Source organism: Vigna unguiculata, chromosome 1, assembly GCF_004118075.2.
Source record: "Vigna unguiculata cultivar IT97K-499-35 chromosome 1, ASM411807v1, whole genome shotgun sequence".
NCBI classification, from domain to species: Eukaryota; Viridiplantae; Streptophyta; class Magnoliopsida; order Fabales; family Fabaceae; genus Vigna; species Vigna unguiculata.
Window position 1 is genome coordinate 27,884,196 of NC_040279.1, and position 22,683 is coordinate 27,906,878.

The 22,683-nt window shown below is 32.1% G+C and overlaps 3 protein-coding genes across 3 annotated transcripts; 2 read left to right on the plus strand and 1 right to left on the minus strand.

Moving 5' to 3' along the window:
• Window positions 1-1,823: 1,823 nt before the first annotated feature.
• On the minus strand, window positions 1,824-10,088 carry LOC114190520 (amino acid transporter AVT1A-like). The gene is made up of 12 exons (XM_028079441.1): window positions 9,898-10,088; window positions 4,838-5,112; window positions 4,107-4,321; window positions 3,975-3,998; window positions 3,710-3,890; window positions 3,399-3,621; window positions 3,182-3,317; window positions 3,077-3,093; window positions 2,830-2,978; window positions 2,632-2,675; window positions 2,277-2,339; window positions 1,824-1,994 (listed from the first exon to the last, which is right to left on the minus strand). The coding sequence occupies exons 1-12, from the start codon at window positions 10,086-10,088 to the stop codon at window positions 1,905-1,907; spliced, it is 1,608 nt and encodes a 535-aa protein (XP_027935242.1). The 3' UTR covers window positions 1,824-1,904.
• A 5,012-nt stretch (window positions 10,089-15,100) lies between these two features.
• Window positions 15,101-16,577, plus strand: LOC114195429. The gene is made up of 4 exons (XM_028085907.1): window positions 15,101-15,315; window positions 15,499-15,622; window positions 15,748-15,820; window positions 16,209-16,577. The coding sequence occupies exons 1-4, from the start codon at window positions 15,174-15,176 to the stop codon at window positions 16,464-16,466; spliced, it is 597 nt and encodes a 198-aa protein (XP_027941708.1). The 5' UTR covers window positions 15,101-15,173; the 3' UTR covers window positions 16,467-16,577.
• A 697-nt stretch (window positions 16,578-17,274) lies between these two features.
• Window positions 17,275-21,694, plus strand: LOC114181880 (phosphatidylinositol 4-phosphate 5-kinase 5-like). The gene is made up of 8 exons (XM_028068514.1): window positions 17,275-19,047; window positions 19,170-19,337; window positions 19,544-19,709; window positions 19,800-19,916; window positions 20,136-20,329; window positions 20,592-20,722; window positions 20,803-20,890; window positions 21,061-21,694. The coding sequence occupies exons 1-8, from the start codon at window positions 17,834-17,836 to the stop codon at window positions 21,338-21,340; spliced, it is 2,358 nt and encodes a 785-aa protein (XP_027924315.1). The 5' UTR covers window positions 17,275-17,833; the 3' UTR covers window positions 21,341-21,694.
• The last annotated feature ends 989 nt before the right edge of the window (window positions 21,695-22,683 follow it).

Genomic DNA, 22,683 nt, shown 5'->3' on the forward strand with positions numbered 1-22,683 from the left:
CATATCACTACTAGTATAAATAGTTTTTGGATAAGTTTTTAATAATTGATGCAGAATTGTATTGTGTGATAAATTTATAATATTTTATAATTTTTTTCTGATCCAACAACATCAATAGGAACAACCACCGTGTTTATTGTCTACTTTGAAGCACGGAGCTCAGTCACGGTTTTGTCCTTAAAAGACTCGAAGGATAAAGGGAGGAAAAAGTATTTAAATTGCGTTTAACCTCGACTCCTAAACGATGAGAGACTTATTGGGTGTACTGGTACAAGCCCCATAGTCTAGGACAAGGGGAGTCGTTGGCCCCACGGTAGGCGCCAAAATGTTCTTGTATGAAACCAAGTGATTTTAAGAACTTTTAGTCTTCCACTTGTTCTCCTCAGGACTCACCTTTGGACTGCAACTAGCACTGACTCCAGGAGTGGGTACCTGCAGACACTCTGACACTCAAGTCAATAATACTTCAATATGGTGTGTATATAGGAAAGCGATAAAAACATACCTCTACCCTTAGTCACTGAGCCTTATTTTATACTAGTTGACCTTAATCCTGTCATTACTATTCAAGGGCGTTCTTATTCTTTTTATCAATACTGATATGCCTCATGATCATTGTAACTACAAAGGACACAATTACATTCCTTTCCGCCTGGGATGAAGCGTCCTCGTCTGCATACCTGTACACTAATTTCCCCTACTCTGAGCCGAGATGTCCCTTTGACCTTGCTTGGGTCGAGATATACACGACCATCTTATATCTCTCATATTTACAATCTTTATAAATTCTCAACACTAATAATATTCCATACTTTACTTATATGACACTTAATATTGTATATTGTAATATGACTCTTCCATAAGTCTGCATTTTAATGAAGTTCGCATTAAACTCTCAAGATAAAAATACGGACTTAACCGAATGTTTATTGTATTAGTGGTTAATTAATTTACTTTTATTTTTTTCAATTAAGGTGTAAAAAAATAGTTAACCGCTTATAAGGTTGTTTAATGATGAATTGAGTTGAATTCGGTTTTGAGTCATAAATTTTGTAAATCTAGTTTGACATACTATATATTAGTGGATTAGTTGATTGATTCACTTAAGTGTATATTTTATTTATTTAATATATTTATTGTAATATAATAAGAATAGTTTGATTTAATTATTTTTTTATTATAATATGATCAAAATGTTTACCTATTTCACCACACATTATTATAAATATATTAGTTGAAAATTAAAGTGTTAACCTTGATAAACAAATAAATTAAACATTCAAATTATTTTAACATTTTTAAAAAACAATCTAGAATGTAAAAAGATCAAATTGTCAACCCTAAATAATAAATAATTATAATAAAAAAATTATTAAAAATGTTACATAAATAGCTTGTTGTCGATGGTTTACCGATTAACTCACATCTAACCCGATTTGAAATCATTTAATTTGTGTATTAAGTAAGATGAATTCAATTTGATCTACATTTATTAAGTAAATTGGGGTCAATTTGAAAAAGAAATAGATATTTTTTCAACTCAATCAAACTTGATCTCTTAATAAGTAGGATTAATTCACGAGTTGAAATTTATTTGGAGATATGGATATAATTTAGGGCACCATTCGTAAAATTGAAGGTGAATTTTGAATGTGTGCTAATCACTCGTGATTGAAAGAAAAAAAAATTTATCCATTTTGAAGTTTACGAACGAAGAATAATTCATGTATATTATTATAAAAATACAAAAATAAGCAAGAGTTTGAGTTAGCTAATTGAACAACAATGTTGACATTCGATTTAAGTTCAATTTTCCATGAATGTAATCTCTAAAAAAACTTGGACCTTGCCATGAAAGGATGAAGATCATGTTCAAACATGGAAGGCCTCATCAGTGATTCTGGTTATTTTTGCAAAATTTTGGATACAGATGAGTATGTTCCGATCAAAGCAGCAGCGATTCCAAGCACAGCAATTATGACGCTAAGAACAACCTAATGATCCCAACCACAAATGTTAAAAGAGAAAACTCTGAAAGATCAAAATTTTAGAGTAAGAAATTAGAAAAATGAAACAAGTCACTTGTAACAACAAACATGAATAAATAGTTGTTTTTAATTACTAATTTGTCACCAATTCAACCAAAATAAAGAAGGTTCCCTTTCTCAAATTAACGATCAAATTAATACCCACAATAATGACCTTAATATTTTCATAAACTAAATGCAGCTAAAGAAAAAAAAAATATTAAGGATCATGATCAGCCAGACTCATACCTGTGTACATGTTGCATTTTTTCCCACAATTTTCAAAAAGCATAAAGATGGCAACACCACTGCCTGAAAAATATAGCATTTTTCATTACGTAGAAGTTTCATATTTCGTATAATATAAGCATGCTTGCTAATAAAACAAAAAAAAAGGGATAAGTTAGAGAATGCACAACTATAGAAGATAAATCAATATTTTATTTCCACCTTAATTTTTTAAACAAATCTAAAAAACATCGTATAAGTGTATCATTGTATTTTTTATTTTTTTTACAAAAAAATTGGACCGACAATTCATAATATTTTTCGTTCAACTCTATTCCAGAAATATTCCTGTAAATCATAACTGGTGTATGCTTACCACTAGCAAACTGAGGAGAGAACCTATTAAAGCCATCACAAGCCCTGAAATTATAATAAATTCGTGTTGGTCATATGGCACATGTTACACTGTTAACATACAGTTTTTCATGAACAATTGTTTGATCTAAATACATTTTTTAAATATATAGATATACATAATAAATATGTAATTAGTATTAAAAAGTGGAAGACTTACCAAAAAATGGAATGAGAAAAGCAGCACAAACTGTAGATATAACCAACACCGTTCTAAGAGTAATGAAACACCAATAACTACTTGACACGGTAATCGGTAGCAACTCATCAAAGCTCCTTGCCAATGGGTTCATCATCAAAGCATATTTGTTTAAAATTAAAGAAAAGCTAAATGAAAATGTATCTTCAATATAATCAATCCATGTTGGATTTCAATAAACCAAGTAATTCATCAAAAAGGATATTTTGTTAATGGGCTAATTACCTGAAAAAAAAAATAGAATCTAAAATCAGAGCAAAAATGAAAATTAAATTAAAAATTGCAAAGACTCCAAAAAATCTCAGTATCTTACTATTGTCCACAGAGCAACTTTGGAAGCCAATGCATGACGAGGTAAATTCAATGTTATCTGAGACAAAGTCCCTTCACCAAACATTAGAAATCCCATGACAGCTGAGCTTCCATATACAAATGTGCATATAAGAAAACTGTAACAAAGAACTCAGTTAGGTTTACCAAAGAACAACATAAGATTCATTCTACGTTTTTTATTTGCATCCTACGTATACCTTACAACCACAGCCTTGGTAAATTCTCTTTTGTCAGCCATAGACTGATAAATGTTCGGAAAAACTGAATGTCCTGCAAAGCAAAAACCGTAGATACCAACAGCAAAAGGAATGCCACTCCAATTCACTAATGAACCACTGTGGTGGTGGAATCCAACATCATCTCTTTTCCCCACAAGAAAAATACACAAAATAACCAAACTAGTAGACACAACCCCTCCAGCTGCACAATCATCACAAATCATATTTTAAATATCTGCTAAACTTAAACATCCTTCGACCAAATGAAAATCTTGTTGAGTTTGGAGAACCTGAGAGATAGGAGAGTACGCGTAGATCCTTTAACCAAACAGTAGGAAGAATAATAAGTGCAGTTAAGATTCCAAACAAGTGTTTGGAGCCCAAGTGGAAACCCCCCCAGTCTAAGGATGTTCCCGGAAACAACCCAGTGAGGTTATCACTTTCCAAGATGATAAACTCCACACAATATGACTGCGTTCAAGGAGAGAGTTCATTCATACATATATTCAAAAATGAGAAACAATGTATTTGATTTAATGCAGTGTTAAAACTTACATATAACTCAACGTACAAAATGATCTGTTACAGACATAAAAAATAGTGTCAACAAATTAATAAAAGCACCAATGTGCATATTGAAGGCGATTGTTCGACAAAAGTTATAAATGAAACCTAACAAATTCTTACTGATACAATAAGGCGACCATATCTTCCAAATGCAGCTTCTCCTATGTCAGGGTAGCTAACGATTCCTTCTTCGCTTTCAAAGCAGTGTTTCATAAGATCTGCAGTATAGCAACATACAATTGCAAAGAAAAACATCACAAGCATGCTCGCCCATCCACCTTGTTTCACTGTATATGGTGTAGAAAGAAGGCCAACTCCAGCCATCACATTAATCCCTGCCCAAGAACAATTTTATCACAAAATTGTAATTACAAATAACTGAAGGAAGAGGGTTTCGATATTTGTAAACAAAATAACAACTTTTAGGGTAGGGATCAATCCTGTGTCTGCAAAAGTTAACCAGTCTTCCAAATCAACATGATTATTAAATAATGTCCAATGATCTTACATCATTTAGAAGTCTAAGTCAAAAACAATTTAAATACTTCTTTAACCTTCTCATGCATCTTTTAAAGATAAAATAGTGACAGAACAGAAACTCAAACCAAACAGTATCTCGTATAAGGACTGATCGACTCTAACGATATTACTTTACGGATTTGAAATAAGAACAAACCAATCGAAAACTATGTATAAATGCACTCTAATTGGTTATATTGGAGGAACTTTTCTCCTTATTCAACTCATAATGTTTATTGAGAACACTTGATATAATTAAGAGATTCAAAGTATATGGTATTAGATATGATCGACTTTACTGTTAAAGATTATCCATTCTAAAGATACTATACCGTTAAATATTGTTTGACTGAGGCTGCATCCATAACCAATTGGTAACTCTTCAGGAATTTGCATTTGAACTGAAGCTTTCTCCCACCATGTTGATTGTCTTCTTGATATCCCTGGTTGAACTTCCTCACCAGATAGAAAAGAGATCTTTTCATCATGTTCCAACAACATACTCTTTGAACCACCACCGATAAAGCTTGAATAAATAACACTTGGTGCTCGTATAATTGATTCAAGATTTGGAGCGACAGATATTGTGTAAGAATCAATGGCATCTCTGTCATAAGAATAATGATAACAATAATAAGAATAAACATTAGTAATGATAAAAAAGAAAAAGAAAAATAAGAGAAAAATAGTGAATATCCTTAGTATAATGGGAAAACATAAAACCAACATCTAGAGATAGAAAAAGGGGTGAGGAACTTTATTTGGACAGCTGATATAGAGAAGCAAGCTACTTTCACAGTTAATTGGAAGACAATTTGTACTACAAAGGATACAAAGGTGGGTGGCAGGTAACAAATTTAATAGTTGAAAATAAATCTTATTCTTGGGTTTGTTTGGGAATTTGTCTGTAATAATAGACTTTGGACAGTACTTGCCCATGCTCGTTTCTTTAGACGTAAATATCAACAAATTGCTTATTTTCAATCCACTTCAATCTGGTTAGGAATAAAAGACTTTTATGATGTTGTGCTAGAAAACACATTTTATATAGTAGTGGACAAGGGTGATGAAATGATTTTTTGAAATGATCTTTGGTGTTCTACAATATGTATTTGGCAGATTTTAAAAATTCATTTTGAAGATAGATTTGTTAGTATTTTAAGGTTGTGAAAGGAATAGTTGATGGGTTAGAGAAAATATAGAAATAGTAAAATGTGAAAGTAGTCGTTCGAAGAAATATATTTTGTAATTGTGTTTGTAGTTATGTTATATGTTTTCTTACATCAATTGGTAGTGTACATATGTATTTATAGACCCTATTTCTCCCACATGATTATTCTAGAAAATCCTAGCTACAACTACTTATGTAGAATGCTCTAGACTTTACCTTATATCTTAGACTTTTCTTCATTGTTCTAGAATTTGCATGACATTTCATTATTTTTATCTTAGGATTTTCTACATTCTTTTAGAATTTGCATTCACTTTAATACTCCTCCTTGACGCAAATTCTATAACTCCAAGCATAGCGCGCAATGGTTCAAATCTTGGTCTTGGTAACGCCTTTATGAAAATATCTACAATTTGATCTTCTTCCTCCATTGCCTTCACCCATTCTTCTTGTTTTTTAGGCCTCTTCAAAGCTTGCATGCTCTAGTATGGCCAAGTTGCAAGATTCATATATGTCTACCAGAGATCTGACTCGTGGCTGACACTAACATTGAGACGAAAAGGCTTCTTGATGACATTCCCGGCCTACGAGGTTATGACTAAACTCTGGGAATTAATAGATAGCAATAAGTTTCATCGTCACACTATCTAGTTCATGAAGTTCTCTAGCTTGATTAAAGAAATTCGGTACCTAATTCCCCTGTTGATGGGTCAATCCTCGTCTAGCGGTGGGAACCCGTTGGTATAGATCAATTGCTTGCCCTAAAAGTAGATTCAAGTTATCTCTTCTTGATCTTGAATTAATGATAGAGTTGCAGAAGATTCTCGAGCATGTATATTTTTATCTTCTTGGCTTGTAGTGGGTTAATTGATGGGCATGTATATTGTCTTTCTATCAATTCGCTCTTATTCTCAGTTTCAAGTAGTGCTTTCATCTACTTCAATGTCTTTGTTGATACTTAGCTTCTTTGTCTAAAGATTGTAGACTTTGTAGCCTTTTGGTTATGCTTTGTATCTTAAGAAGATACCTCGTATGATCTTGTCTTCTAGTTTGTGTCTCTTTTTGGTTTGGAACGTGAATCTAGCAAACATATCCAAATACTCTTAGATGTTTAGCTAATGGTTTCTTTCCGCTCCAAGCTTCCATTGGAGTCTTGTCTTGAACTGCTTTAGTAGGACATCTGTTGAATAGGTAAACTACAGTATACGCTACTTCAGCCCAGAATGTATTCGGTAGTCCTTTCTCATTCAACACCGATCTCGCGATCTCCATTTTGTTATGGAGTATATGAGATTGTAAGTTGTCGCTCTATCCCTTCATCATCGCATAATTTATCAAACTCGCGAGCTGTGTACTCATTGCCACGATCATTTCTAAGAACTTTTAATTGTTTTTCACTGTACTTCTCGATAAGGGCCTTGAACTTCTTGAATATTCCGAAGACTTCTGACTTTGCCTTAAGAAATAGACCAATGTCATTCTAGAGAATTCATCGATGAAGAGGATGAAATACCTATTGTTGTGATGTGAAGGCGTCCTCATCGATCCACAAATATTAATATGGGTAACTCTAGTAAGTCTTTTTTCTCTCCATGCTTTTCCAATTGAGAATGGTAATCAATGTTGTTTATTGAGGAGACATCCTTCGCATGATTCATTATTCTCCTTCAAGCATGGAAGATCTCTCATCATGTTTTTTTTATATAAAGCTTTAAGGCATGTATGTTGAAGTGGTCAAATCTCCAATGCCAAAGCCACGAGTCATCATCTTCTACCTTCATGGCAATATTAGTTCCAGGTTTGAAGCTTATATGGAAGCTTATATGGAAGCTTATATGAAAGCTTTTATTTGTCTTCTCCATTTTTACTTGGCCAATTTCTATCCTTCTATTGCCATAGATTTTGCATGCATCTTTCTCTAAGTGAAGAGAATATCCATTCTCCAACGTTTTACCAATACTTAAAAGATTCTCTTTAAGATTGGGAACTAGTAAAATGTCTTTGATGAATTGTGTATCTTTCTTTGTATCCACCATGACAATTCCTTTGCTTTGAGACTTCAATGTGGTGTTGTTTCCCAATTAAACTTTGACATTGATAGATGTATCAATATCTTTAAAGATGCTTTGATCTTTGACCATGTGATTGTTGCATCCACTATCTAAGTACCAGTTTCCTTCTCCCTTAGGAGATTCTTGATTAGCATAGAATAAGTGTTACTCTTGATTATGTTCTTCAACAAAGTTTTCTTGATGGTTATTTTTATTACGGTAATACTTTTCCATGTGGCCAAATTTCTTGTATTACTAACATTGAAGTTTTCCATGATACCAACAATCTTTTTCCAAGTGACTTCTCTTTTTACAAATGTCACATGGTTGGGAAGCATTCTAAGGAAAGTATGAATAATATTATGTTGAATTTTTTATGTCAATACTAGATTGGGGAAACATATTTTTTATAAGAAAGTATTATGGAGTTTTCGAATTGTAGAATGGATTAATGGGAATAATGTTGAACAGATGAAAATAATACGTCTTGGAAAATTTCACATCGTCTCTAGGATAAGCTAAGGAATGGGTGTTGGTGATTATATAATGGATTATAAGTATATGTTGTTTCTTGTCCCAAGCCAAAAATACTTTAAACTTGTATTTGAATTTTCTTATATTATTGTAGCAAAGTGTTATGAGGTTTGAGTTAAATTTCTACTTTAGAGAGTGTAGGTGTACTTGGGGTCATAGGGCATAGAAAGATAGTCTATGTGTTGTACAAATTTTTACATAGTGTCATTCTCTAGTTGTCTTTAGGTCGTAGTTTTTCTCCGATTTTGGAGTTTTCACATTATATTCTTGTGTTTTTTGTGTTGAGCTTATTTATCTTTTAATAGGGTGATTGTTGGGGGTAATGCGATAATGTTCTTCATTGATGATATGTTTTTTCCTAACAAATAGAGATGGGGTGGCTGGTGAGTGCATGGTAATGCTGAATGTGGAGGTTTGTTTAGAGGTAACATGCATTTTTTCATTGTAAAAGTCTCTTTAACAGAAACTCATAGGTGCTATATTGGCACTTGAACATTGTAAATTGGTTGGCTATTGACATATTTGGTTGGGAAGCAAATCAATGTTAGTATACAAAGTTGTTTTCCTCTATTCAAGTTCTTTCATCATCTCTTAAAAGGATGGTGGTAGAAATGTTTCGAAATATATAAATCCATTGAATTTAAATGATCACATATTTGTTAGTGTTATGTAGACAAACTAACTACTATAAGATTAGAAAATCAAATTTTGTATAAATGATATCATTATATATCATCTATGTACACTACAAGAAAATCTTTCATTAACAACAAATTTTAGTGATAAAAAATTATTAATTACTATAGTGACTAATTTAGATAACAATTTACAAAATAAAAAATTATTAATTACTAAAATAGTCACTATTATGAATAGAAAATTATAATTGGTCTCTACATTGATCACTAATTAATTAGAGACTAATTTTAGTGTTAATTATATTTGTTTTTAAAATTTAGCTATCAAAATTTTAGCTACCAAGGTTTTTGCTACCAAAAGAATTAGTTTCTAAATTAGTTTCTAATTAATTAGTAACCAATTTAGAGATCAATTATAATTTTTAATTCATAGTGACTATTTTAGTAACCAATAATTTTTTATTTTATAAACTAATATCTAAAGTGGTCACTAAGTGAATAATATTTTTTTATCACTAAAATTGGTTATTATTATTTTTTTCAATAATCTCAATTACCTATGTTTAAAATTGTTTTATTTGTTATTACTTGAATTTGGTTTATCCGATGTTTTTTTATCTTTCTAATTATTAATAAATGTTTACATGTGAAGGCGAATGATCGTTGTGTCTTGCAATGTTAGCATAATTAAGATAATTAAGGTGTTAAAATGTATAATAGATTTATAGAAAAAAAAAAAAAAAAAAAAAAAAAAAAAAAAAACCCATCATGCATAATAATGATATATATCATGCCAAACCAACCTCAGACAACAACATTTGGTACACAGGTAAAAACGAGGTGGAGCATAAGATGATTAATTATGCTCTATATATGTTTGATGTACATTAAAAAGAAAACACAACAAATAATAAGGTTTCATGAACAGAAATGGCCCTAAAGTGGTGCATGTTATGTTTAATTTAAAAGAAAGAGATAGAAATTAGATTGGCATATACCTATAAGTTTGAGGCCACTGTTGAGAAATGAAAGAAGATTCAGGGTGCGTTTTGCGATTCCCATCCTCGTCACTGTCATATTGATTACTATGCTCACTCCTGCTGTAATCACCAGATTGTCTGTTATGTTCTTCGTTATCCCCATCGAAATCACTCGTCAAAAACTGGGACTCTTTTCCGTTGTGTGCCATTCTCAGAATTTCACCGTAATGCAACTAAATCTTTGCAACAACACCAATATTTCTTTATATATTTTCTGTTACTAATATTATTATTCGATATTCATTCGGCAACGAGGATCCGAAGATTTGAATTATGTTTTTTGTATTAATAAATGGTAATGCGACCAGGAGATGAAAAGAATTGACTTTGATTTTTGAATGTCTCTGCTTCTAATGATCCAAAAAAGTTGAAGGAAAGAAAGATGCATAACAGGTGCAGTGTGAAGCGGAAGGAAAAAAAGGAAGGAACCCACATACCCAATACTTGACATGTGTCTGTGTACAAATTTTCCGGGAAACAAGCTAAACCAAGGAACATTCATTTGCTTATTATTTTCAATTACTTTTAGTATTATTATTATTATAAATTATTATAAATAATTTTATTCTTATTATTATAATTAATATTACTATTGTTAATTGGGTCCCAGCTTACAGGATATGGTTGAGAGTGGCGTGCGCGTGCTCATGAATCCTTTTGGATAAGTTTTCAGACAAAATCCATTTCATCAGAAAACAAAGCAACATGAAGGTTGGTGTGGTTTGAAATTTCTTTTTTCTTTAAATATCTAAATGTAATTTGGATAGATTGCACGATTCACTTTTTATGTTGCATTCTTACATATTTGTATAATGTTTAAATATTGGAATACAATACTTTTTTTAATTTCAAAATACCAATACTCAAAACCAAAGTAACTAAACTCAGAAACACACCACATATATGTAAGACACATAGCTTCCAACTTTAAAGTGTATTTTTTTCCATGTTCGAAATATTGGAATATTTATTTTATATTTTATTTAGTTTTAAAAAAATCCACATGTCAAAACAGTATTGTACTACGGGATGGTGTCAGTGTGACATGACAATAGTGCCACATGTCACTGTGAAAATCACGTCATTGACTTAATCTCAATTTGATCCTTATATTTGTTATTTTAATTTCAATTTAGTCTTTATATTTGTTATGACTTAATCTCAAATTAGTCCCATTTTTTGTCAAAAATAAACCAATTTCATCCCTCTCCAACTTGATAATTTAACACCTAAAAGTTGATCTCAAAAACTTTAACTCATTACTTAATAACATCAATACTAAAAATGTCATACATACATACATAATATATATATATATATATATATATATATATATATATATGTATTTAGAGAGAGAATAAGTTTAAAGACTATTACAATCCCTTAACATTGTATCTCAAAATTACTTTTCCTAAACATCCCAAAGTACTTCAAAATATGAGAAGTATGTTTGATACAATTTTTCAAAACAAAGGCAAAGACTTCATCTACTGAATTAGTAACTATTCAAAACTATCAAAGATAGTGACGGGCTCCTGCTTTTGAGCTACTGACCTCATCTGTTCGTACCTCTACTCACGCGTTTATATACGATCATCGCATAAAAAAAACACACAAGCAACACAAGGAAAGAAAATAGAAGGGCAAACTAATGCATTTAATAAGAGAGAAAAAACTAATTGGATAGGACAAAAGAACATACAAGAATATTAAATAAATCTTTTATGTTGACAACCCACAAAAACAAACTCAATGGTTTACTATTAGGCTTTTACAGAAATTACTACTAAAGTCTCACTCATAATTACAAAGCACTAGCACATCCAACTCTTATCACAATTATACTCACACATGTTACTTCCGAAAGATTAGTGCATTGAATAGACTTGTGAGATTTTGCACCTGTCATACTTACTCATTATTTCTATCTCTAAGACCATCATTACAAAGGGATTAAGATGAAACAAAATCTAATTTAACAAGTCATTACGGGATTAACTTCACTAGCTCCCTGATCATCTTTTATATGATATTGTCTATCATGTGAAGCCTCCTTCGACTCTCACCACCTAGATATCATACTCTACGTGAGTTAGATACTAGTGCAGTCAAGATACTCTATGTGGTAATTTCCCTTTGAAAATAGTCATTGAGAACCAAACTTTTCATTTCTAAGCCAAAGAGGACATAAACAATTCAAACAAATATTTAAAGTTTTGTTTTTCTAAAACTGCATACCAGCGGTTCAATGCCTCCCTTGCTGCCTAATTATATTCAGAGTCGTTCAATGGTGGACACAACAGAAAAAAATAATTGCTTCTAGACAATTGAATTTTTTCTTCTACCATAATATCATACTCAGCATATCAACATTATAATTTACAATAATACCAACCTCTCTAAATTACTCTTTTTCAACAATGTCAACATCATATATGGTTAAAACAAATACAAGAACCCATAACAAATTAACATATCAATTTTCTTATCATCTTAATTTCTCTCATTCTATAACAGAATTCACAAACTCCATTTCCCCAAGAATCATTTTCTTTTAGTACTCATCTATAAAATTATCATTCATACCCAATTCATATCATTAAACAACTCAATCATGTCATCAGTCCACAATATATCATTCATAAAAAATATACCCACTGAAAACACAACACAAATACTACAAAAAAACTCACACAAATTGCATCAAATTCAATCTCACAAAAATAATTTAAAGGTTAAGCAGTTATAAATTCTCATTTTAAAACAATTTAAATGATCAGCTTCCCTTACTTAAGGAAGACTCTTAGTTCTCTCCCCTTGCACAACGTCTTCACTTACAATGGTCCTATATTCATAACCCAAAAATTAAAAGTCAAGGATTGAATAATGGTTTAAGAATCACGGCTAGATGAAGATGCATCTAGAAAAAAGAAAAAAAAATCACATGCAGCCAAAGAAAGTTGCATGCACTAGAAAAATTAGAGTTGCTCTATCAGAAGAGGAAAATTTGAACATATCCTAATACGAAATTGATTAACTTCTATGGTAGAATCCTTGACACTAATTGTTTTTATGGCTTTGGATCTTCAAGAGCAAAAATGCAAGAGGTCATAAGAAAGGAGATTGAAAAACTAAGAATGAAATGGATTTTTGTAGGGTTTATGTAAACCACTCCTGTTATTTAAAAGGAAGACCCCTTTAAAATCTTTTTTTACTTTTTTTTAATATATATATATATATATATATATTAATATCTATAATAATATCTATATAAAAATATCAATTGTAATCTCGGTATAATATTTATATAAAAATTAAATTTTCTATCAATTTGGAGAAGGACGAAATTCTTTCATTCTTAACAAAAATTGGGACTAAATTGAGATTAAGTCATAACAAATATAAGATTAAATTGAAACAAAAATAACAAATATAAGGACTAGATTGAAACTAAGACTTATGTGGCATAACCACTGTCACGCCAGACTAATGTTGTCAGGTGACACAATGTTGTTTTGAGACGTAACAAATTTTAAGAAAACTAAAAAAATAGAAAATAAAATAAATAAATAAAATAGAAAATATTGCAGATTGACTTGTGATACATATTTAATGTTGTTAGCACAGTACTAATGGAAATGACCTAATTGTTATACATTTTCAAAGATAGTACCCAATTGAGACAGGTTAAAATTTGTGGACCAAATTGATATTTTCTAACAAAAATGAGAACCAACCAAGGGTTTAAACTAATAGAAATGACCTAATTTTTACCCATTTTCAAAAATAGGACCTAATTGAGACAAGTTAAAATTTGAGGACTAAATTGAGATTTTCAAACAAAAATAAGAACCAACCTGAAGGTTTAAACCTTTTGTTTTTGTGTGTGTGTGTGTGTGTCAATTGACACAGGTTAAAATCTAATGATCAAATTGAAATTTTCGAAACAAAAAAGAGGACCAACTGAGGGTTTAAACCTTTGTGTGTGCTATAGGAACAAATTATGAAAGTGATTTTTTTGTCAAAATTATGAAAAAGAAAGTTTTAAACAATACTATAGGAACAAATTAAAAAAAAAATCAACTGGTAAGAAAAAACTAATATAGGAAAAAAAATCAACTGGTAAGGATTATTCAAATAGTTATGTTTTAATTTTTAATGGTTATGAAGTTTATGTTAATCAAGGCAATAATTTAAAATTTTCATATAAAAGCCAGAAGAAAAAAAACATATTCTAAAAATGTTAATAAAACCCTTTCTTGCCAACCAGTTGAGCCAGAAATGATTACTTTTGTATATCTTGAACTTAAAAAATAAGATATCCTACCTTTTAGCACTTAAAGAAAGAGAGGAAAAGGGTGAAATATTATAATGAACTGGTGGTATAAACATAACATTTCTTTAATCAAGAAACTGAGAAATTACTTAATTCGGAAAAAAAAACAAATTAGCCAAAAGTTTAAATTAATAGTTAAGTTTGTCAATTAAATTATAAGTATTCCAAAACAAAAGTATATGTTGCAGCTAATAAACAAATGAAAAACAGAAATTTAAATTTTAATATGATATTTTCTACAATATTTTATTTTATTTCATTAAAACAATATACAGTTTGAAGTTTTTTTAACTTTTGTATAGTAAATTTTAAATTTTTGGAATTTTTGTTTACAGAACAATTATTTAATTATAATTTATTACTTTTTTTCGTACTTTGCTTTAATATAACCTTATATTTCATTTTAAAACATTTTCATTCGAATAAAAAAAGGGGTAATATATTTTTAAGTGGACATCGCACTTTTTATTATGCTAATTATTATACTAATGTTTGTGTCTTTTACTTTACATCTTAAAGTATTAGTGACCATGAATCTTTTGACATCTAATCCAACTTGGAATTAATTTCAGAAACATTTAACTTTATGTTTGAGACCCATAAAAAAATGGTTGGCTCCACAAGACAATATTATTTTGTCTTGTTCAAATTTCATTGAGTCCTCTAGCAGTCATTTATAAGTGGTTTAATATGAATATTGGTGAGAGCAACAAGTCAAGAATTTTATACTGAACGAATAGTATTCATTTCTTGAGAAATAAATTTACATATTCTATCTCTCTCGTCTTATTTTATATATATATATATATTATTATAGGTTTGCTTATAACCTAAGAGATCCAATGTTCTCTTCCCACCGTGCAAGTTTTATTGCAGCTTTTTTTCTGCATAAAAGTTCATGAAATGTTGTTTCTTTGTATGTGTATATATATGTGTATATCTATACCTCTGCCACACCTACCTCATTGTTTTAACTCAAATCTCCTTTAAACCAAAGCTAAAGAAAAAAATGGGCTTGTCTCTGCATAAACTTGCACCAGGTTCCACATTCAACTCTCTTGTCTTGACCTTTATTATTCTTGGAAAAACATTTTAACATGTCATATTTATCTCACCTTTTGTTCTGCTTTTTCATACTTTGTCTCATGTTTTTGTAGCACTATATGCATATTCATGTTCTTACATCAATTATAATCTCTCTTTTTTCTGAAAATTTGAGACAGGGGCTGATCAAAAAAAGCTGAAAGAACTTGAACCAATTATAGAAGAAGGGTATGAAAAATTGACCGAAGAGAAAGACGCCATGGAATTCCCAGTTTTTTACCGAGCAGTATGCGAGATTGTCGAGTACTTAACCATTTTCGTATCAAAAGCTACCCAAATTATTATTTAATTAATTATGAAGTGACACGATTTTGTTATGCTATATGTAACACTTTTCTCTGTCACAACTTTGCGTTATGTTTTGTCAGAAAACTCAATGAAAAACTCGGAAATACGCAGATTAAACTTCCAGCGACAAAGGATTTGGAGACAGAATTCAATGTACGTGCAAACAAATTTTTGCTAATTCACTCTTTCTGGCATACTGATACTTATGAAATTTTTAATCCAATAAACAATAAACAAATTCAATATATATATATATATTCTCTTATTTATTTGTTATAATTTTATTGATTTTTAATTAATATTTACAACAAGAATTTAATTTTCAAATGCACGAAATTCTTTAAAATTTATTTATATTTTAGCATTGGATTATCTTTTATATCTGTGTTGGAAAGGGGTATGTTAAAAAAGTAGATTAAAAAATTGCAATTCACAGTGTTTCTCTTTGATAATTTTGGGTAGCTTATATGGTAGATTATAGGAGTTTAGGTTGTGTTGAATTAACAGTGTTGATTGTTGTTTGGTTTAATGGGAGATGTAGAAGCGTGAAAAGAGTAAAGATGGGAAAAACAAGGCACTGACAAAAACAGAATTCCAGGAGATAATGAAAAATTTGGTGAAATCATCAGGATTCACTGGAATAGGAGCAAAGGAAGCAATCTTGTGCATTTTTGGTGTTCCATTGGCTGCTCTGTTGATAAAGCAGAAAGTGATGCCTGAAGCAATTCGTGATGAATTTTTCATTCCAGGAGTAACTTCTGCCACCGTTTTCACCCTTGCTGCTCTCAACAAGATTTGATATATATTATATATATACACCCACCAACACTCTGTTATTTCATTACTCTCTACTTTTGCAACTTCAATGTATCTATGCACCATTTGATAGGTTCCATCATTTCATACTCAACTCTCTCTCTGCTTTCAATTAGTTCTAATTGTTGGAATGTTTAAAAATAGCTATTCTCATGTTGGAATGTTCACGACTGAATTAATCTAATGTAAACAGAAGAGGCTAAACTAAAAGTTTGAAAGGGAAAAAGTCAGAAGTCAAAGAAAATGAAAATAAAGGTGAAGGTCTTTTCTTTGTAGATTTTAAATTTTCAAAATATAAAACTACTTTTTAGTTTTCAGTTTGTAAATTTACTTTTTTTCATTAGCTTTAAGAACTTGTCAATTGAGTTATTGACCCTTTTGTTTCACATGGACTATTTTTATACACAGCATAATATTATAGCATATGCTGTTATCAGCGGTAACTCCATTTAATCATTTTGAATTTGTCACATAAAGTGTAGTGGTAGATTATCAACATTTAAAAAACATACAATTGTGGGAGTGAAAACATTGGTTAAAGAAGAGGACGAAGAAAATCTTCTGCACTAATGGTTCTGATAAGTCAAAATATGTGTAGCTATGTACACTTGAAGCTGTAACTTAATCGACTCCTCCAAATGAATCAGAAAATCACTGAAATTCTATGGCTACTTTCAATATACTTTATAATGAAAAGAAAAAAACGATGAACCATTGCCAATCTTTGTCCTTTAATCAAATCGAGACATTAATTATCAATGGTTAGACAGTGATTGCGCACATTAAACAAACACAAATTGGAAAATTTGTTAAATGTAGGCTAAAAATAGGAAGCAAACACCTTGATTTTAGCACCAGTCTCCATTTGTGTCATGGCTCTTAGAGGTTGTAGGGTATGTGACCCACAGGAACATGAATTTTTCAATGTTCCATTCAAAAATATCAAAAACATACCTTCATGAATGAATCACACGGCACGTGCACCAAATTAAGGACAGGTCCTCTAACTTACTTTGCAAGTGACAGCTGTCAGGAGTTTGACACAGTTTGAGGGGCATCGTGCATCTCCTGTAACATCAACATGTCCCCGAACTCTATGGAAATTAACATGCCAAGAAACAAAAAAGCCTGCGACAACATCCGAGACGGTTTGGGTTCATCAGAAACAAAAAACATCAGAATGGCCGCATCATTGATCGCCCCCTTTGAATGTTACACAAATCATTGCATGTTCTCCAAGGATGCATGAAAAAAAAATCATTCTTTGAATGTGTTGGAATATGTGGGGTGTCCGTGAATATTACTGATAAGTACCAAATGTGAGGATATAAGGAAAAAGGAGAGAGCAAAATGATTGGAAAAGATAGCGGTGTGATGAAGGCATGGGAGGCAACGATGAGAAAGACGCATGCAGTTGCGAAGAAGCGTGCCAACAGTATATTTGGGACGATATCTTTGTCACAGGTTACGGAAGAAGAAGATAACCAGGATGATTATGACGACGACGATGAGAATGAGAACGAGGTGTACGAGGTGTACCTTGAAGAGAAGGTTCTACCTAACGGGGATTACTACACGGGGGAATGGGCGAATAACTTCCCACACGGGCTAGGGAAATACCTGTGGACGGATGGGTGCATGTACGTTGGAGATTGGTACAAAGGGAAGACAAAGGGAAAGGGTAGGTTCAGTTGGCCTTCAGGGGCGACATATGAAGGGGAGTTCAAGGGTGGTTACATGTGTGGGACAGGGACTTACACAGGGTGTAGTGGGGATACTTATAAGGGGCACTGGGAACTAAACTTGAAACATGGTCATGGTTTTAAGAGTTATGCGAATGGGGATTGGTTTGATGGAGAGTGGAAGAGGGGTTTGCAAGATGGGGAGGGGAGGTATGAGTGGAAGGATGAGAGCCATTATGTGGGGGAATGGAGGAATGGGATTATTTGTGGTAAAGGGTCATTTGCTTGGGCTAATGGGAACAAGTTTGAAGGGTTTTGGGAAGATGGTTGGCCAAAGGGGAATGGGACTTTCAAGTGGCCAGATGGGAGTTTTTATGAGGGGAATTTCAGCAAGGATGTGAAGGATCCGAATGGGACATATCATCCAAAGGAATCAGAATCAGAAGAGGGAGAGGGAGAGGGGCATAGTAATTGGGATCCTCAAGAGTTGTATAATGATTTGAGTGCTTATTTGGTTTGCCCTGGGGAGAAGGCTCAGGTTATGCCATCACAGAAGAGGCTTGCGGTTTGGAGGTCTACAAAGGCTGCTGGGGAGACTTCTAAAACTAGGAGAATGTCGGTGGATGGAAGGGTGAGTATGGGCTTGGACAGACAAGGTGATAGGTTGTTGGATGGTGGGGAGAGTGATGGCAGTGCTAAAACTCCAACCATGGGGAGTGATCTCGAGGAAGATTTGACTGCTTTACGTGTTGAAGATGCTGCAGAAAATTCGGGTCAACTCCAACCTCTCAAAGCACCCAAGAAGTCAAAGAGGGTGGGAGAGAGCATTGGCAAAGGACACAAAAATTATGAGCTCATGCTCAATTTGCAGCTCGGACTCAGGTTTGTGTCTTCTTCTTCTTCATTATTTTTTTCATAATTTCACCCTCTCTGATTGCTTTCCTTTTGCTCCTGCATGTAACTTTACAAATATTTCATATTTTATACTTTCTTGAACTTCATAGGCATTCTATTGCAAGGCCTGCTCCCACAGCATCACTTGATCTGAAGCCTGCAGCTTTTGATCCTAAGGAGAAAGTGTGGACAAGATTTCCACCAGAAGGATCCAAATACACTCCACCACATCCATGTTGTGACTTTAAGTGGAAGGACTATTGCCCGGTAGTTTTTAGGTCAGCCATGTTATTTACTTAATCTGTTCCTGAGTTTAATTTTGATATATATTCAATGACGTTACATGTAATCAAAGTGAGGGGAAAAAATGGTAGAATTCCACAAAAACTAAGCTATAATGAAGTAGTTAGATGTAGTTACTGAATGAGATTAACGGTACAAGGATGCCATTTTCTTCAGCTCATAGATTGCACTCTGTCCTCAGAACTCTTAGGAAGCTATTCATGGTGGATCCGGCTGATTACATGTTATCCTTATGTGGAAATGATGCACTTCGCGAACTTTCCTCTCCTGGAAAAAGTGGCAGCTTCTTTTACTTGACCAATGACGACAAATACATGATTAAGACAATGAAGAAAGCTGAAGTGAAAGTGAGTTCCACTCTGATCTTTCCTTGTTTGAAATTTCTCAGGAACCATGATACATTTCTTCAAATCTGGCCCTGCTTCATTTGTGTTCAGGTTCTATTGAGACTGCTTCCATCCTATTACAATCACTTTCGAGACTACAAAAATACTCTTTTGACAAAGTATTATGGCCTGCATTGTGTGAAGTTAAATGGGCCTATTCAGAAGAAGGTACATTCGTAGAAGTCCCTTATAACAGAAATTTGTATGGAACAACGATGGCTCCTTTGCTTCCTTTCTAGATTGAACTTTGAATATATTTTATGTTGTACAAACTCCAAACTTTTGGCATTCACTTAACTAGTGTTTATTCTTTTAGGAAGATAGATATTTCTATGAAGTTTCTATAGTTTGAGTATAATAAGCTTCTTAATGTGTTTGGTTTTCCAGGTTCGGTTTATCATAATGGGCAACCTCTTCCGTTCTGAGTTTATCACCCATAGACGCTACGATTTGAAGGGTTCTTCACTTGGACGAACCTCAGATAAGCCTGAGACAGAAATTAGTGAAACCACTATACTTAAGGATCTTGATCTTAATTTCATATTTCAACTGGAGAAGTCCCAGTTTGAAGAGTTTTGCAGGTGATAAGGACTGTCATACCTTAATTTGTAATGTGTTTGGACTACAATTGTGGGTTTTGAAAATCAGTTATTTCAATTGTGATCAAATACACGTATATGTTTAACAAAATAATGAAGTTAAAATTCAGTCACTTGAATTTCCAATGATTGATTATAATTTTGTGTAGCATATAACTGGCTAAGTTAAACAGTTTCGCAGTTTTCATTCGTTGTCTTGTGTCAAATTAAACTAAGCATGTTAAGCATATATTTTGATCTGCAGACAAGTTGATTTGGATTGTGAGATTCTGGAACAGGAGGGAATTATGGACTATAGTCTTCTAGTGGGCATTTATTTCAAAGATATTTCGCCAGAAGGAGAAGTTATTCCTATACAATCTCGAACTCCTGCTGGTAATTTTCTTACCCTAAATTAAGTATGTCTAACCTTATATGAGCTTTGACAACCCAATGAAGACCCTTTTGCTCTCCAGCTTCAGCTTCAGGTGATTTAGAAAATGAAGAAAATCCCGACACCACAAGTGAAGCCAAAGATGAACCTCCTTCTGATCCTCCTCCTAGGTGAATGTTTATTTAAAGTTGTTTTATCACAGTGTTACATGGATTTAGCCTTATACTACGTTTCCATGTTATGTATGTGACAATTATATCCAAGAATTTATGACTCCTTCATGATGAAAATCTGAAAGCTTATTATGGTTGTTTGTGTGTGTGTATGTGGGTATGTGCAGTGTGACATTGGGTATGAACATGCCAGCAAGGGTTGAAAGGACAGTGAGAAGAAGTGGTTGTGAATTACAGCTTATAGGAGAACCAATTGGAGAGTTCTATAATGTTTCGTTGACTTTTGGCATCATAGACATACTCCAAGACTATGACATCAGCAAGAAGCTTGAGCATGCCTACAAATCCATTCAATATGACCCGACTTCAATATCAGCCGTTGATCCTATACAATATTCAAGGCGCTTTCGTGATTTCATACTTAGAGTATTCACTGAAACCTCTTGAAAGGTATACATGGTTCTTTCTATTTCCTTATCAGCATGGTTGCAAATATCCACTGCAGAAAGTGCTGCAAGTTTCACTGCTGGTTGGGAAGGGAAATTTTGGTTATACGATCGAGATTAAGATGATTTTGGACACTAATTGAACCCTATTCTTTATTGTACCTTCTTAATTTCCTACATTCTTTGTATAGTTCGGACGTACAGTATAAATAGCATAAGTGAATACATGATGGAGAACACTGTAACAAGTAGCTAGAATATATTACTGTATCGTTTATTAGTAATTCTTTTCTAAGAGAAGGGTGACATGGAATTCCTATTTCATTGGAATGTGTATACTATATAGGTGAATGGAAATGGATCAATGTATATGTTTATTATTTTTGTTCATCTCAGTTCTGTTTCATGTCATAGGATTTTTCTGTCAGAACAAGGTCCTCATACTTCTAGACCATGAATATGATATCATACCATCAACATGAAATAATAAACAATAAATTTGTAGTTCTAAAGTTTTATAGTAAATGACTATAAGTAATAAGAAACTACATTTAAATAGAGATGTTCATGCAATTATAAAAAGTAAGTTCTTGAGGAAATAATTGAATAACTAAAATTGAAAAAATGTTTTCAAATTTTTGTCTTCGATTATCTAATGACATTATTTATAAAATCATTATGTTCACCATCAAATTTTTTTCTCATATATGCATAAAGAAAGTTAACATGAAAAACAATCGCTGGTAATAAATACTTTTCTTGTGGTAGAACTTATCAATTAAAATCATTTATCCAAAACTCTCGTTAGCAACTCCTGCTTGTTATCAAAATTGGAATGATTTATGAAATAAAAATATACTGTAATATATAAGACCAAACATGTAACTTGTTCGATTAAAAATTTGAAAACAAATAATAATATGCACGACTAAAACTTGAACAATGCATTATACAACTAATCCTAACTAAAATGACATTTTACGATAGACAAATGTTTTGCACAGTAACTACAAACTTAAATATTTTTTATTCTCAGTCTCATAATAATAGATAACCAATTAACATGGATTCAATATAGATAAATCTAGTTAGAAACTCTTGTCCCGAAACTAGAGTTTGAAAAACCAAATTCGAACAACTCTTTTAACTAAAGCTTTTAAAGGTAAATCAACTTTGACATTGATTCCCGCATCCCATCAAATTTCTTTTTACACCTCCCACACTACAAAGAAAATATTTTAAAATTTAAATACTCTTTTGGTCTTTATTTTGGTTCAATTTATTCACTTTGGTACCTTTATTTGTTCTTTCAATTTGATCTGTTTTGCTAAATTATATTCAATT

Coding starts and splice junctions, on each gene's coding strand:
- LOC114181880 (XM_028068514.1), top strand. CDS start 17,834: ATGATTGGAAAAGATAGCGGTGTGATGAAGGCATGGGAGGCAACGATG. Junction 19,338..19,543: donor TATTGCCCGGTAGTTTTTAG/GTCAGCCATGTT, acceptor CTCTGTCCTCAG/AACTCTTAGGAAGCTATTCA. Junction 20,723..20,802: donor ACAATCTCGAACTCCTGCTG/GTAATTTTCTTA, acceptor TTTGCTCTCCAG/CTTCAGCTTCAGGTGATTTA.
- LOC114195429 (XM_028085907.1), top strand. CDS start 15,174: ATGAAATGTTGTTTCTTTGTATGTGTATATATATGTGTATATCTATAC. Junction 15,316..15,498: donor TCTGCATAAACTTGCACCAG/GTTCCACATTCA, acceptor AATTTGAGACAG/GGGCTGATCAAAAAAAGCTG. Junction 15,821..16,208: donor ATTTGGAGACAGAATTCAAT/GTACGTGCAAAC, acceptor TGGGAGATGTAG/AAGCGTGAAAAGAGTAAAGA.
- LOC114190520 (XM_028079441.1), bottom strand. CDS start 10,088: ATGGCACACAACGGAAAAGAGTCCCAGTTTTTGACGAGTGATTTCGAT. Junction 3,891..3,974: donor TTTTGTACGTTGAGTTATAT/GTAAGTTTTAAC, acceptor CCTTGAACGCAG/TCATATTGTGTGGAGTTTAT. Junction 1,995..2,276: donor AAAATGCAACATGTACACAG/GTATGAGTCTGG, acceptor TGGGATCATTAG/GTTGTTCTTAGCGTCATAAT.